This window comes from Gadus morhua, chromosome 18, assembly GCF_902167405.1.
Source record: "Gadus morhua chromosome 18, gadMor3.0, whole genome shotgun sequence".
Lineage (NCBI taxonomy): Eukaryota > Metazoa > Chordata > Actinopteri > Gadiformes > Gadidae > Gadus > Gadus morhua.
In genome coordinates this window covers 513,415-530,479 of record NC_044065.1, presented here as the reverse complement: position 1 = coordinate 530,479, position 17,065 = coordinate 513,415, and the positions used below count along the sequence as shown (strand labels likewise).

General features: G+C 49.6%; 1 protein-coding gene across 2 annotated transcripts; it reads right to left on the bottom strand.

Moving 5' to 3' along the window:
- Positions 1-9,525: 9,525 nt before the first annotated feature.
- Positions 9,526-16,707, bottom strand: acsl5 (acyl-CoA synthetase long chain family member 5). Of its 2 annotated transcripts, none has more exons than XM_030340971.1 (21): positions 16,556-16,707; positions 15,553-15,734; positions 15,033-15,144; positions 14,256-14,320; positions 14,051-14,152; positions 13,770-13,869; positions 13,246-13,424; positions 13,097-13,129; positions 12,935-12,986; positions 12,782-12,855; positions 12,628-12,705; positions 12,371-12,505; positions 12,132-12,266; positions 11,907-12,002; positions 11,631-11,703; positions 11,377-11,465; positions 11,124-11,240; positions 10,727-10,870; positions 10,544-10,645; positions 10,214-10,285; positions 9,526-9,719 (listed from the first exon to the last, which is right to left on the bottom strand). In XM_030340971.1, the coding sequence occupies exons 1-21, from the start codon at positions 16,686-16,688 to the stop codon at positions 9,582-9,584; spliced, it is 2,211 nt and encodes a 736-aa protein (XP_030196831.1). In that variant the 5' UTR covers positions 16,689-16,707; the 3' UTR covers positions 9,526-9,581. The 2 variants fall into 2 exon arrangements, with proteins under 2 accessions (XP_030196831.1, XP_030196833.1); XM_030340973.1 differs by having other exon boundaries at positions 15,553-15,718; positions 16,556-16,688.
- Positions 16,708-17,065: the final 358 nt, after the last annotated feature.

Here is a 17,065-nt window from a genome sequence, read left to right as displayed (position 1 = left end):
GGAGGGAGGGAGGGAGAGGGAGAGGGGGAGGGAGAGAGAGAGAGAGAGAGGGAGAGAGAGAGAGGTCTCCTAATGGGGACCGCCGTGTCCCCGAGAGAAACAGTTTATTAGAAATGATGACGAATCTGAGACGAGTGGTGGGAGGGGGAGGGGGGAGGAGGAGGAGGGGCCGGAAAGGGAGCGGGAGAGAGGGATAAAGAGAGGGAGCAGAGAGGGAGAGGCAGGAGAGGTGGAGCGAGCAGACAGGGGAGGGGCCTGTGTCTGGGGAGGTGGAGCAACAGACAGGAGGCGGGGCCTGTGTCTGGGGGGGTGGAGCAACAGACAGGAGGCGGGGCCTGTGTCTGGGGAGGAGGAGCCAGCAGACAGGAGGCGGGGCCTGTGTCTGGATGGCTCTGTGTTTACATTCGGGGTCGCTACATTCCACACCTCCAACAGACTGGCCTGAGCGCGCCTGTTAAGGTGTGTGTGTGTGTGTGTGCGGCTGTAAATGTGTATGTATATATGCCAGCTGTGAGTGTTTAAGGTAACAACACAACCATAGCTCCAGACACACGTGTTCCTATGACGATGGACTGCTGGTCGGAAACCTGCTCTAAATAAAGACCTTCAGACAGAGCTGTCACGGTGTGTGTGTGTGTGTGTGTGTGTGTGTGTGTGTGTGTGTGTGTGTGTGTGTGTGTGTGTGTGTGTGTGTGTGTGTGTGTGTGTGCTGAGGCTGAGTAAGCACCGCCATCACAGCCTTCTACGTTTGGTCCAGCCATTAACACCTTTGTACCATGACGACAGAAACTTGGGAACCATGACGACAGACACCTGGGTACCATGACAACAGACACCTGGCATACCATGACGACAGACACCTGGCATACCATGACGACAGACACTTAGGCACCATGACGACAGACACCTGGGTACCATGAGACACTCATGTGTTTTTACCACAGACTTGCCTCTGGCCCAACAGCCTTCTTCATTGGAACGTTGGCACTCTGAGGCAAACCTGTCTCGTCCTGTCTGAGTGTTATCCAATATTCTTATCAGGGCTGTGTAGCTGCACAGTGGATGACACAGAGCTTCAAAGAGCCCGTTCTGAGCACAGTGGGACCATGACCAGAACCCCCTCCTTTGTGGCCTGCTGCACGGCCCAGGCTCCACATGGATGGGGACTCTCTGTAGCGCTGAGTGCCTGAGAGGTCTGCGTGGCGTGGGGCAGTGCGCTGCGAGGACCAGCTCCGGGTCAGGCTCTGTTTACCACCCGTTCATGGAGGATAAAGGCGGGTTTATGCCGCTACCACTGAGGGCTCAACAGGCCCCTTTATGGGGAGAGCTCTGAGCCAATGGCACCGTCATGGGTGTGGCCATGGGAGTGGTCATGGGCGTGGTCATGGGCGTGGTCATGGGAGTGGTCATGGGCGTGGTCATGGGCGTGGTCATGGGCGTGGTCATGGGCGTGGTCATGGGCGTGGTCATGGGTGTGGTCATGGGAGTGGTCATGGGTGTGGTCATGGGAGTGGTCATGGGAGTGGTCATGGGTGTGGTCATGTGAGTGGTCATGGGCGAGGTCATGGGAGTGGTCATGGGTGTGGTCATGGGAGTGGTCATGGGTGTGGTCATGGGCGAGGTCATGGGAGTGGTCATGGGTGTGGCCATGGGCGTGGTCATGGGCGTGGTCATGGGCGAGGCCATGGGAGTGGTCATGGGAGTGGTCATGGGCGTGGCCATGGGAGTGGTCATGGGTGTGGTCATGGGAGTGGTCATGGGTTTGGTCATGGGTGTGGTCATGGACACGGCAAATGAACAAGAATAAACTAAGGCTGAACGATTAATCAAATTCAAATCGAAATCGCGATGTGATAGAACGCGTTGGTCACACCAAAGAATGATTTATTTATTTTTTAGTGAATAATACACAACATATGGAACCATTAAATCGCAATCGCAATATTGGTCAAAATAATCGCATTTGGATTACTTCCCCAAATCGTTTAGCCCTAGAATAAACATCACCGGACGGCAATTTAACTTAAAAATTAAAACTAAACTAAAGCTTTCAGTTGTTCGGGCATTCTAAATATATCGCCGTGTGCGTGTCTCTGTGTGAGAGCGAGCAAGAGAGCAACAGAGAGAGAACGCTTCAGTAATAGAATGTGTCCCTGTATGACAGTAATAGGACCCCAGCCTGGACTGAGTGGTTGGTCCCTTGTTCTCCACATCGCTACGGTTACAGCATCATGAGCTGACACAACAAACAAACCATTTGTTTTCACCTTCCAAATAATTATACATTCACAACTTGGGTGAGGAGGAAACATGTTGGAACAACATACTTAGAACCACCTCCTCTTGTGTTTCTCCCTCTCCTGATGATGCCTCATAAATCATCTCCAGACGCCAACCAGGAATGAACCAGCAGACTGATAGCATCTGATGAGCCGTGCCGATCGCAGCGCTGCCGTTAGCCGGCTCCGCCCTCCCCTGTCTGTTCAGGAGCCTTCTGCTACACAGCATCATAGTGCCACTGCATGACTGTATTTGCATATAAATGAACGACAAGCTACATTTATCAAACACCAAATCAACTCTTTCTTACCTAAAACACGGCGGTCTGCTTGGAATACTGAACGCAGAAAAATGCATTTACAATTTTTATAAGTTTACTCCCTAATCATCTCTTCTTGTTTGTTTATGTATTAATAACTGGCAAGTTATTAAAGATGTCCTAAACGGTTCACCTCCTCCATGCTTGGAGGAGGTCTCCTGTCTACAGTTCACCTTATTTCAGATCCCCTGGCTGAAGGACTGACAGGCAGACAGGTTCCTTGGCGCGGCTGTTGCCCCAACAAGGCTGATCCAGTCTTCTGGTTTAACATTTACCCTTATTTGTTTTGTAAATATTTTAATTAAATCCAAGATAGTCGCTGCAAGAAATCCATGTTGGACCCCATGACCTCAGTCCGTCTGGAGCCATCCATGTTGGACCCATGACCTCAGTCCGTCTGGAGGCATCCATGACCTCAGTCCGTCTGGAGCCATCCATGTTGGACCCATGACCTCAGTCCGTCTGGAGCCATCCATGTTGGACCCCATGACCTCGATCTACCTGGAGCCATCCATGTTGGACCCATGACCTCAGTCCGTCTGGAGCCATCCATGTTGGATCCCATGACCTCAGTCCGTCTGGAGCCATCCATGTTGGACCCATGACCTCAGTCCGTCTGGAGGCATGGTTCTGCACAATGCCCATGAACCCAGGCCTGCTCATTACTGCTAGGTTCTATCTGTCGTGGTGCTTTGGTTACAGGAGTCTCCCGAATGACTAAAAAGTAGTACTAACTACTGCATGGGTGCTGCATCCAACCGCATATCAGATAGATTAGTGTTCATATCTGAATAAAGAAAGTGATGAAGTATGGAAAGAATGGCAGCATTGTCCCACTTGGTCTGTAGTCTGAAGATGGAGGTTGCCATGGAGCTGGCAAAACACTGGGGAATGGAATCGTCCCCATGGCAACCCTCCTGATGTGGCATGATACCTCAATGCATACTTTGAGCAAGGGTTGAATGAGAAGCAGGCAAACAGTCATTAAGATAAAAGGCAAACCAAGAGTATCACATTGGTTTAAGAGAGGCTCCCCATGTGACACACGTCGTAAACGTCAGGACAGGATATGGAACATCACGTTGACCCAGAGCGGCATGTGACAGCACTGGAGGAACACTGTCAGTACTTTGGTTAACAGATGCTCCCACTAGAGTCAGTACTTACACTGGTGTCAGTACTTGTGTATAACATGGCTCCCACTAGGGTCAGCACTGTCAGTGTGGATCAGATGGTCAGCTGTCTACCAACACACCCTTCAGGGCAGCAGAACCAAAACGTTGTAACTATGACCTGTCCTACTTCCATAGATTGTATTTCTTTGAAAGGGCGTGAATGAGCTCTGAGGTTGGAGAGGGATTTCAACTGTTAAATCCATAATCCAGTCCCTGCAGCAGAGATCAGGGACGGCCCGAGAATGAACATAAAGTCAAATGAGTGCGACCCCACCCAACGCCCGCCCCCGGTGCTGAGCGGGGCGTTCTGGTCGAGAGAACCGCTTCAACAGCCGGACGCTCAGCAGCTCTGGGGGTCGTGTGGTCGGGTCAGCGGTTAAGTGGACAGGGGGACCCGTCTCTTTAAGTTTATGGGATCTGTTCTGCAGGAGAGCTAGCTGCTGCAGAGAGCCTGCACAGAGAAGCCGCTATACTTTACCTTTATTCCTCCAGCCATGATTCAGCAAGGTTCACTTCACTGACGGCCCCCGCTTTGTTCTTCCCCACAGTGCCGAGTGGAGCCTTGTGGTGGTGTTCAGGGCGCCACGGGCCCCTGTGGTTTCTTGAGGAGAGCACATCTCTCCTCAAGAAACCTAAGTTTAACATGGACGTATAGGAGCGACTCAGTGAGGAACTTTAACCACTGGAGGGTCTCATGTTGCGGGATGAGGACAAAGTCATTAATCCTCTATATAACAGCCAGGGGACACTTCAGGTTAAATAAACATGTCTTATTCAGCTGATAACCACTCAAACATGTCATGTTAACATTTTAAATGACCGCAATCAAACGGCAACAGAGAGAGGTTTGTTCAGAGACCGGAGATCTGGTCGCCCTGAGAACAAATGGAAGTGTGCACATGCACACGCACACGCACACACACACACACACACACACACACACACACACAGCCAATGAGAAAGTGCAGACACCAGTCACAAAGACAAGGATTTTCCATCCATCCCTGATTTACAATTCCTCTTTGTCCACTACTACCACACACACACACACACACACACACACACACACACACACACACACACACACACACACACACACACACACACACACACACACACACACACACACACACACACACACACAGCTAATGGAAGTAAAAAGATGGTCGCTTCAGTGCCTAAAATGGTCTGATTGCCAACCTCCGTCAGCTGTAGGGATGCTTGCTCCTCCACCACCTCCTCCACCAGTGACCACCCCCCCCTCGCCCTCAGGGTGGACGAGCCTGTACACCAGGGGCTGTACCACGCCGTAGCAGAGCCTCACTTTGAGGGCGTGGAGGCTCTTCGGGGCGCTCTACTGATGGGATCAGCAGGAGGAAGGCACGTGATAATCGGATAATAATACACACGTTATTCACTAACTACATGCTCTTTGTTCCCTTGTTCGCCAAACTGGAAAACCGAACCAATCAAAATCTTTTTGTTAGCGCGTGCGTACGTGTGTGTGTCGGTGTGTGTGTTTAAAACACAACACATATTTAACTGCATGTAGGTCCTAGGCCGACAAATATGAATATGATTGTTCACATGCAGGACCAAAATACCAGGACCGGATCAGGAGGTGGAGAGACCTGGATCTGGAGGGGCCCAGTGCGGCGGGCCCCCAGTGCGGCAGGTGGGCCCCCAGTGCGGCAGGCGGGCCCCCAGTGCGGCAGGCTGGCCCCCAGTGCGGCAGGCTGGCCCCCAGTGCGGCAGGCGGGCCCCCAGTGCGGCAGGCTGGCCCCCAGTGCGGCAGGCGGGCTCCCGGAGGGGCCCGGGTGACAGCAGCATTGGGCCCATCGCTACGCAGACATGCTGCCAATACCACCTCGTCACCCTGGGGTTGAGGAGACGGTTACACACACACCTCTCAGCCACTGTATGATACTCACACGCACACACCTCACACACACACACCTCCCAGCCACTGTATGATACTCACACGCACACACCTCACACACACACACCTCCCAGCCACTGTATGATACTCACACGCACACACCTCACACACACACACCTCCCAGCCACTGTATGATACTCACACGCACACACCTCACACACACACACCTCCCAGCCACTGTATGATACTCACACGCACACACCTCACACACACACACCTCCCAGCCACTGTATGATACACACCTCCCAGCCACTGTATGATAGACTCACACACACACACGTGGCAGCACAAGAGATGTCCGTGGTGTGTATGCCGGTGCCAGTCGGTGCTAGGGACTGCAGCTTATTTGTTTTGGCGTGTGCAGGAGCAGCAGTTAGATGGGTCGTCTCTGTTGTTTACAGAAGCGCTGCTCTGTCTGTGGCCTTTCCAGACTGGAACTCATTCATTCATGCATTCTGTCCCAACGCGCAGATGTTCCACATAAAGGCTCTTCTGTAAGACATGGAGTTATCTCCTTTTCCCCTGCTGAGCTCCACCAATAAACATCTACTTTACTACTTTTGTGAGAAAACTATTTATTAAGTTACTGCAACATGAAACTAGGTATTAAGCACGGTTATGTGACAGACCTTCCCGGGCTGTGGACACTGGTCTGTTTCACCTCTCAGTACCGCACTTCTCTGGTAGACGCCGTCAAACGCATTCAGCTCCCTCTCAGCAACCTCAGCCCAGAACCACGGCCAGAGCACTGAGGGCGTCAGAGCAGAGTGACCCTCGACCCTCGCCGTCCGTCCCCCTGTCCCTCTCTCTGTCCCCCTGTCCCACTCTCTGTCCCCCTGTCTGTCTCTCTGTCCCCCTGTCTGTCTCTCTGTCCCTCTGTCCCCCTGTCTGTCTCTCTGTCTGTCTCTATGTCCCCCTGTCTGTCTCTCTGTCCCCCTGTCTCTCTGTCCCCCTGTCTCTCTGTCCCTGTCCCCGTCTGTCCCTCTGCCCGCGGGGGACTTCCTACCACAGTGCCCCCGCAGGCTGGGAGGCGTGTGTGCGCGGCTCGCTGCACCAGACACACATCAGCACACGTTCATCCGTCCAGGATCAACAGATTAAGGGAACATTGAGGGGATTTGGCTGTTGACTGACATTCTGATGAGGCTGGATCACCGACAAAGGAAGCAGAATAATGTTTAGTTCAGCTCTAAATAAAACCCTACAGGGTGTGTTGTCTTGGGATCCACCACACACCGCACATCACACCTCTAAACACCATAATGGGCCGATTTGTTCAGGGAGATTGAAACATGTTGATTAACTCGAATTTCATGATGCCCTAGTACGTGAAAAGAAAGGAATGCCAAAGGGAAACTGTTGCAGAACAGATGATACAAAAACAATGGCGCTACAATACTCCCCTGCATCGTACAGGATACTGAGGGCATGTTAACTCTAGTCTGCGCTTTGCTTTGAATAACGTACTGTATACATGAAACCTTATTCACCCTGTTGCATAAGGAGCACAAACACACAGGCGCTGACGGAAGTAAACAATACATTCCTCATTAATCATTATCAATCATAACCTCACTTCCACAGCCCCCTGCCCTCAACCAGTAGGCCTGAAGTCAAACAACCTCCTCTAGTTTACATTCAGCCAAACGATATTTAATAACCCAAGTCATGTGTCTCACGGTAATATTTTATTACCTTACTGCCACAAGGAAATGCATTGCAGTGCAGATCCCCCGTGAGGCAGCAGGAGGAGGCGTTCATGAGGAGGACCGAGCCGTACAGCCTGCAGAAGGCCTCTCAGGGGGTCTGGAGACGCGGTGAACAACCGGGGGCAAACTAATCAATAAGCTCAAAGAAACGCAGATTCAGCAGAATAAGAGTGGCCCCCTTCACGCTCCGTAAAGTATTCAGTGGAAGGTCGGGATAACTAATGAACAGCCCAACTTTAAGGGCTATTCATTCGTTATCACCGGTCACAGCTAGACCAAGTGACCTACCAAATGACCCTGTGTGTATGTGAATGTGTGTGTCTGTGTGTGCGTGTGTGTGTGTGTATGTCGGTCACTAAAGGAGAACCACAAAGGCCATTTGGCAACGTATCTGTTCTAAAGCCATCGTAACGGACCAGTGAGGGTCACTTCACGGCCCTGGCAGGGCCGAGGTGAAGGGTCCTGGCCGGACATGGCAGTGTTGACCCTGTTTACTCTGCAGACTGCAGAATATTGTCAACCATTAACCCACCGGATGACCGACAAAAGAAGCGGCTAATAGTCATGTGCCCAGAGTCTCTAGTGAAGCCTAGCAGGCCTGGGCAGACAGCAACCAACCCAGAGAGCGAGTCATGGGTCCACTGCTTTTGACACTTTTAACCTGTATAATGACAATCAACTAGTGTTAAATAAGTGCTTTATTTTGAAGAAGCAAGTAGACAAGTTTCCAACTTGTTTCCTCCTCACTGGAGTGCATGTTTGGGATTGTAGGAACTGTGACGCAACGATATGATTTTACAGTTGAGTTGGTATGTTCTACAGTTGGTATGTTCTGCAGTTCAGTAGGTGCAGTATACCTGTTCTATACAAGTAGGCTGTGTTTGCAGTATACCTGTTCTTTATAAGTAGGCCGTGTTTGCAGTATACCTGTTCTATACAAGTAGGCTGAGTTTGCAGTGTACCGGTTCTTTATAAGTAGGCTGTGTTTTCATAATACAAGACATTCCCAACTGTTCTATACAAGTAGGCCGGGTTGGTTCACGATAAAGCTCCGTTTTTACGCACAGCAGGACACAGACAACACACCTGCGATGCCAGGCAGACCTTCAGCAGAACTGATAATGTCACTTGTTCTTTAGATGTTTACATGAACTTGGCTTCAGTTAATCCTAATTTTAACGCAACGTTTAACATGCAAAACCCGCAGCGCCCCGCGGATATCACGTCTAAAGACAGATTTCACACGCCCCCGTTGCCAGTTAATTCATTGAAGTGAGCAATAAGCGTTGAACTAAAAGATTCCTGAACCCAACAGCGTAGAAAGAAGTTGAGGACAGGGAGGCTTACCTGCTCTGCAGGCTCGTCACCTGTAGCGGAAGAAGACATGTTGAACTCGACGCTTCTCCAAAGTCTTACAAGTTCTCAAAAGTTGTGAATCAATTCATTCCGTTTGAGTTTAGAAGCCAACCAGCAGATACGTGTTGGGAATTGTTCCACTTGTTTTACACGGAAAGCTTCCAGCCGCGTCAAGGAGGCGAGTGGGTTTTCCCCAGTCCACCCCAGGTACTACACGGTCCGGGCTGGACCGCTCCCGCCACAAGGGGGCGCCATTACACAGCTTTTTATTCTCTACGCGTCGAAGTCATCAATGCTGCCAACATGTATTCATTTTAAACTGAGATGCTGGTAACGCTTAATGATTCCATTAAATAGAGTTGTAACCCCGCAGATGGATGCAGATAATCGACGCCTCTGTGATTCCCCCCCCCCAGTCATCATGAGGTGAGGTCATACTCCGTTGCACCACAAGGGGGCACTGTCGTCATAGGAATGTTCTCTCGGAATCCCTTTGCTGCCTATATTTATGATTTCCACAAGGATTAAAAAGCAATTTGCAATGAATCTGCAAATCAGCATGATAGTCACCACTTATCTGAAGGTCTTAGGACAGACTTCGGCCAGGTCTTAGGACAGACTCCTCTACCTGGTTAAGAACAAACTTCTCTACCTCGGCGCACAATGGGTAATTTAATATTACAAAAGAATGACCTTGGTCAAAGTCTTCAGGAACCTCCTGATAAGACAACGGAAACAGAGACGAGCTCTCGCTAAATGTTTTAATGAATTGAACAGGGAAGGAATGGTTGCGTCAGGTCCGGTCACTGCATGTTGGCATAGAGGCTCTCGATCTGCGGCTGGAACAGCGTCTTCAGCTCCGCGCGCTTGGCCTTCAGGGTGGGCGTCAGCAGGCCGTTCTCGATGGAGAAGAGCTCTGGGTGGAGGTGCACGTCCTTCACCTGCACGACGGAGGGGCGTCGGGGGATTAGCAGGTCGCAATGTATCGTGAAGAGCGTGTTGTTTACCATGAACTAACAAAAACCTGCTGGAAATCAGCTATTTAACTGAGACAGGCCCGTTTTAAACTGTAACTTTGGTACTTTTAATACTTTCCTGTATAATAAATAGAAAATAGAAATAGAACTGTCGATTTCAGTGAAGTTGTCGCCTCATTTCATAGTGACCCTGAATTGAATAGTTTCCTACTGAACGAACCCTCAGCTACCTACTACAGAATCTTTCTCGATTTCTAAAGTATTTTATTTGCACATTGTTCCAACCTGTAGCCTACCAAAAGGTTAGAATTAACCAAGCATTGGGTTCACTCTGAAAGTGAAATGAAAAGTACTGAAAGTAGTTTCAGCTTTGTGGTACGATCCGTACCACGTGAGAAATCGGATGAAAACAGGGAACCTCTCATCTGGAGTTTGTGTACATGGAGAAGAGCCGTCACCTGTTCAAAGGACTTGAGTCCCGCCTCCCTGCCCAGCCTGGTCAGGTCGGCCAGGATGGCCTTCTTCATCTCCTGCAGAGGGGTCAATCAGCGGTCAGACTCAGAGCTCACGTTTCATCACCGCTGCTCATGTTGGACCAAGATCAATTTAAAAATAATCAATTCCCAAATGGACTTTGGGCCCTGGCTTTAATCTGAAGATGATGTACAGATAAGATTATGACTGCTTCATGGTCACCAAGGGTCAAAAGTGTGCAGTTTGCAGTGAGGATGTGTCGAAAAGTGAAACATGTTCTAAGAGCAGCTGAAGAGGAGGGGCCCACACGCTACCGTTCTCTGGCAGAGGTCCTCCACGGAGCCGGAGAGGCCGTGCTTCTTGGCAAAGCCGGGCAGGGTCTCTGCATCGGGGATCACGATCGCTATGAGGCAGGACTGGGGACACACGGGGAGGGTTAGCGACAGGCCGACGCTGTGATGTGAATACACCGGCTGACGGTTGGACGCGAGCGTTACCTGTAGACTGTCGCCATGCACAAACACCTGCGCCACCGTTTCGCTGCGTATGTAGACGTTCTCAATCTTCTCCGGTGCAATATACTCCCCCTGGGACAACTTGAAGATGTTCTTCTTTCGATCAATAATCTTCAGGACTCCACTCTAACGGAAGAAAACATTTGAGTATTCTGACAATAAGCACCATAGTCAGCATGATCTACAAAAATATTGATCCAGTTTGTTAAGTATCCCCTCCTTTGTTCATGCTTCTAGCGCATGAATAACAAAGATTATGTTTGCACTGTGACCTTTCACAACCTATGTCTGAAAGTTAAATGCCAAGTCAATGGTTGGAGTAAACATGTTTGTTGGAGTAAACATGATGTTTGTCGTGTTGTTCGCCGTTCCCTCTTACAGGCATCCATTTTCCAATGTCCCCTGTGTGAAGCCAGCCGTCGCCATCCAAGGCCTCTGCTGTTTTCTCCGGATCCTTCAGGTACCCTTTGAACACGTTTTTACCCTTGATGCAAACCTAAGGGACAAGGAAAACCTAAGAGGTTAATTAAGTTCACGTAAATAACCCATTTTAGTGTTCAATATGTCTTGATTACAAATGAGCTTCTAATCTAGAAATCATGATGTGGAATGCTACAGCTACAGTGGCTTACCTCTCCTTCACCGTTGGAAGCGAAATAGTTCATTTCTTCAACATCCTCCAACTTGACTATGTTACAAGGCACCGGGACACCAACATGCCCTGTGGAACAACGCTTTAGGTTACTACAGACCGTGATATAAACTTGTTATTGATCACATACCAACAATTGATCATTGACCTGGACGAGTTATGCATTCAGTGATAGCAGGCGAGAGCCATCAGTGAAGGGATACCAAGAGCCTTGCTAAATAAGATGCAACACACCAGAGTTGGCGTCGCCTGACATGGTGAAGGTGCAGCCTGCAGTGCACTCGGTCTGGCCATACCCTTCAAAGATCTGAAGGCACGCCACACACAACAGCTTTGATCAGTATCCAAACACAGCTGAACGCATTCAATCCAGAGGACATTTTACATAGTTTTGAAAGCTATTCAACAGCAAAATCATTTTAAGAAGAAATTATTCTACATTCAATCCATCAGCATAGTCGACAGGTTTACAGAGGACAATGCCTGCCCAGAGAAGGAGGGTTTCAATACCTGGCAACCGAGAGCTGCCCTCAGGAAGGTGAGAACTGCTGGGGAAATGGGAGCCGCCCCCGTCACCAAGACCCGCACCCGGCCCCCGAGAGACTCCTGAACACAGTGTTATGAAACAGATGCACTCAATAACCCAAGATGGCGGCTCAGGGCACACCGTTACCAGGACGACTTAAGGGCGTCACACGTTAAGGACATTCACTCAGAACCAGGAAGGGGAAGCACCTGCACTTTGTGGAAGAGGAGCCGATCCCAGATGCTGTTCTTTCTGATGATGCCCTCCTTCACCTCAGCATACTTCCTCTCCACAGCAAAGTTCAGCAGCCACTTCTTAAAGGTGGTGTTGGCTGAACTCTGGACCTACAGGAGACACAGGGTCCCCTTTGAGAGTTAGAACGCTGCATCTACAGCCTTCCTTAAGCACAGCCTAAACAGTGGACCCCGTAGCGTTGTTAAGAACTCACTTTATCGTAAACACGGTTGAGCAGTCTAGGAACCACCGGGAAGATGGTGGGCTGGAGGTTCTTCAGGTCGTCAGGCAGCAGTCGGATGTCTCCCTGGAAGAAGCCCACCCTGCCCCCAGCACCATACAGAACCATCTGAAAGAACCACGCAGAACCTCTGTGTATACGAGGCGACTGGATAACCAGTTAACACTCTGATGTATCATGGAACCATCTGCAGGATAGGGGACTGAAGGAAAGGTTCTGACGCCACCTACCTGAACAACTCTCTCAAACATGTGAGCCAGAGGCAAGAAGGAAATACTGACGTCCTTGGTACAGGGCACAATTGTTGTCTGAAATAAAATAACTCATTAGACAAACAGTCACGCAAGAGAAAAAAAAACGCAGCTCTAACCACTAAGCCATTACCTCAAAGCTTTTGACCACAGCCGCTGCATCAGAAACTACGTTTTCATGGGTCAGCATTGCACCCTTAGGGTTTCCTGAGAGTAATGAGATGCATTAAACATACACACTGTGAGACAAACCTTAGGCCAACAAATAAAGGAGTAGAATGTTTACCAGTAGTGCCGCTGGTGAAGCAGATGATGGCGAGGTCCTCCGGTTTTGGAGGCTTTGATGCGGAACAGAAAATCAAAATATTTTGATCTCTGCTGACACTCTGCCAATGAACACTGGTTGCAAATTTTACACACAAGAACTTAACGTTCTGTTATTACTTACAATTGGCTTTTGGAGATTGCTTTTGCCCCGTTCCTGTAAAACAAAGAAACTTTGAGGTGCGTCTAGCCACTTTGATTTCTCAAATGTCAATCTGAGCACAGCGAAGACGCCATCCTTACAGCAGCCAGCGTGTGGCGCACTTCCCCTACCTCCACGTCCGCCAGGGACAACACCTCCAGCCCACACTGAGCCCCCCGTGTCACCAGCTCCGCGTCGAAGGGGTCCATGATGACGATGGTCTTGAGCACTGGCGTCTGCCCCTTCTCCCGGTTCTGCAGCAGAGACTCGGCCTTGTTCTGCTTGTCACAGAGGACTGTCGAGATGTCCGCTGGAATGATGCAAAAGATAAATGGTGTCATTTGCGGGCTTAGAAAAAGGCTGAGGTTAAACAATGTCAATGTGTACGCTGAAGTCCTGGCTTTTGCACACAGTGGGTTTAAAATTAAAATTAAAAAACACAGGACAGGCATAGCAGCTGACCTCGTGCATTATCCATGATAAATAATACTTTAGATGGGGCAAAATCATGGCAAACATTCATGATGTGCAAAACAATACATGTATAAATGCAGCCAGGTAAATATTAGAGAAGACTAGGCACCCAGGGGACGGTTGGCTTTCTGCCTTGTAATCAACAGCATTGGGCCATTAAGTTAATCTCAGATCCAATTACCTCGGTCGATGATGAAGGTGAGGGCCTCGGGGCCCAGGGTGTCGTACAGAGGGACAGCTACCATGGAGTAGGTGTAGCAGGCCAGCTCCCCTATTATCCACTGTCAAACACACACGGGGCAAGACACGGGCTTCAGTCATGGACATGACACCCCCCAGTTTCTCAATCGGAGATGTATACTGTGAACAAGGCACCGACCCCATCGTACAATCTAGACCACCTTAGAGGCTTTTGTAGCTTTTTCATTGGGATGGTACACCTGCTATTCTAAATGAACATACCTCCGGTCTATTCTGAGCAAAGATACCGATGAAGGTGTCTGAATTGGGTTTGAGGCCCAGGTGGAGGAGGCCTGAGCCCAGGTGCTCAGCCCGAGCAGACACCTGCAGGGGAGGAAACAGGACGCAATGTTTAGTTTGAATACGCAGTTCTACAGTCCCCCCAGTCCCATGACGCGCATCTGATAGGCCCTGTCCATACACACACCTGCTTGTATTTCAGCCACTGGTACGGCCTTCCTGGTTTTCTGTATCCCAGGCATGGTCCATTGTCTAGAAACAAGACAAGAGTTAATGACAACGGGCGCTTTAACACTGAATCCGTCTACCATTCACATCATATCTTAGGGCGCACTCACACTAGGCAAGTTTGCCTGTTCCATGCTGCAGGAAGATTCAGCACGATTCCCCCCCTCCCCACTCCCCCCGCTGGCCCGCGGTCACACTGCTCCCAAAGGCCGTGGCCTGGGCACGATTGCTCCTACATACATACGTCATCACGTCGTAATACGTTAAATACGTCATCACCAAGCGTCCTCGCCGCCATAACAACAATGGAGAACAACAACGTGAATGCTGTCGTCGGCCCAAATTTCAAGTAAACCCTCGACTTCACTATCGCACCAACGTAAACCCACACTCACGTTGCGTATCCGCACGTGCGTGTGTGTCATCTCATTAGCATCTGTACTTTGGCCACGGCACACCTCTCCCAAGTGTGCCGTGGCCGAGGGGCTGTTCCGGGCTGGAATACGGATGGCGTGGTCACACTAGCCAAACGTTCTAGACTTTAGTATGCAAATGAGCTCGGGCACGGGGCCGCGGCCCTAGTGTGAGTGGCCCCTTAATCTCACTTTCTAGTGTCTAGTCAAATGTATTTTACATGAACCAGCCCTCAAAAGGGGCTCCCTTTGGACAGGGACTGGAGCACATGATCAAAGGGAGGGTTTCGTAGAAAGGGGAAACCATAGATAGTAGCCATCACCTGAGACCTTCATCCCCCTCTGGAATAACTGGTACATGGTCCGGCCGTCCTCGTAGTAGTACGACATCAGGTTGTTGTTGTCCTCCAGCAGAGCACTCTTCCGGGCCCCGCCCTACCATAAGACACACATCAGCATCTCCAGATCACACCTCCAGCACCACGCTGTAGGGACGTCAGTCAGACACCACAACACGTGCTGCCGCCATGGAGACGACATGGGGACACAGGAAAGGGTACACAGGGCAAGGGAGGACATGTAGCATCGCACCGCAGGGTGAAGGGAACATGGGTCCGGCAGGCGCATGTGGCGAGTTCACTAACGGGGTTAAACATGGATGTACCAGAGGCCGTGATCCACCTGAAGAATAAAGATTCACAGCATTTGGACATTGGATTCTAAAGTTATTAAGTGTTGGGTAGCGATATTGTGGAAGAGGGTATTTCAGTGAGCCACCGGGGCAAGCTTGGGGAAAACATGAGTGCAGGACACGGGAGAACGTCTCAGTCGGGGCCGCCTCACCTCGATCCCCACCGTCTGACACTTGAGGTCCACGGGGGGCCGGAGTGGCGCGGGCCGGGTGCTGAGGTAGAACAGGGTGGCAGCAGCCAGGGCGAACAGCGAGACGATGGCCGTGGTGGGCAGGGGGCTGAAGAGAGCCTGGAGCAGGACCTCCATGATGGGGTGTCTGTAGGCGGGGAGGTCTTTATAGAAAACAAACGGCCCATAAACGCCCTCGGAGCAGCACACTTACTATCAAGTGTATTAATCAATCAGGACTATTTTCATATCTCACCTTACTCATTGATTACTCAGAGGTCGAAGTCAACGTGGGTTGTGTAACATACGCTACAAGATGGTACTCTACCCTGATAACAGGTCAAGATGGTTCACCTTACTTGGTTGAGGTAGATGCTGCTAGTCAAACCTGCTTCCATCTTGGTCCACCATGACGCAACAGAGAAACTCTAAAAGGTTGTGCAGCCTTTTCTAAATTGTCTCAACACATTGCTTTGTATCCTCTTTGTATTTGTTAGCCAAGCGTTGCCTGTAAGCTATGGATATGCACAGTTTGATGAGGACGGGTGATTGTCTAAATGAATAAAGATAAGGCAGATAAATAGTTTTCCTCTGTCCATCTTTAGATGAATGACCAATGACTCATGATATAGAAATGGGCTTTATCAGTTTTGCCAGACCTAGTTCAAAGCCATGCCTAGTTCAAAGTAAAAAACCTGATCATGTACACTCACAATATATATAACAATGTCAAGTTCCACAATGTTATCACTAACAATGTTTGTGATAACTAGAGAGAAATTTTGAAAGCATAGAAGAGAGAAAAATCATCATAGTTTAGAGTAACAGATTATACAATTCAATACTGAAATACTTGTCGGTTGCTTACGGTCGTTCACTGGTCGTTCAGTTTGAGGCAGATGGCATTAAAATACAAAACACGACAGAAGAACTGTGTTGGCTGGACACAACATCAGCCCATCCACGCACGCAGCGCTGTACCTACCCCTGTGAGCGCTGAATGGAAGGCCTGTTCGCTGGTCCTCGCCGTCTAGCTGCTCTCTGGAGAAAGTGACAGACGACAGTGTTGTGTAGGAGAGCCCTTGTTTCTGCTCTGATGCAAACAATGCGGAACTCATAAAAACGCTGCTGTCAACCTTTGAACCCTTGCTGCCATCACTTCCACTGATAATACCACAGCACAGAATCAAATCAGCCGTCAGAGAATAAAAGTGTGCATATTGTGCAAGGGAACGCTTGCTCCTTCCTCCATAAAAGAATCAGGACAGATTAGAGCAGCTTCATTACAGCCATATCTACTGGCGTAGTTTTAAGAAAACGTGAAGGTGTGTAGTGTGAACTCATCAAGTGTAAGGCATGCGGTCATGAACATCTAACCTTTCCCCCATTTTTCTCCACTGAGACTAACTTAAAAGTAAGCTTGCAGGAAAGGCTAATTGAGACAAACAGAAGTAGGATCATAGTACTAGTAATAAGTACTAGATAGATATGAGTA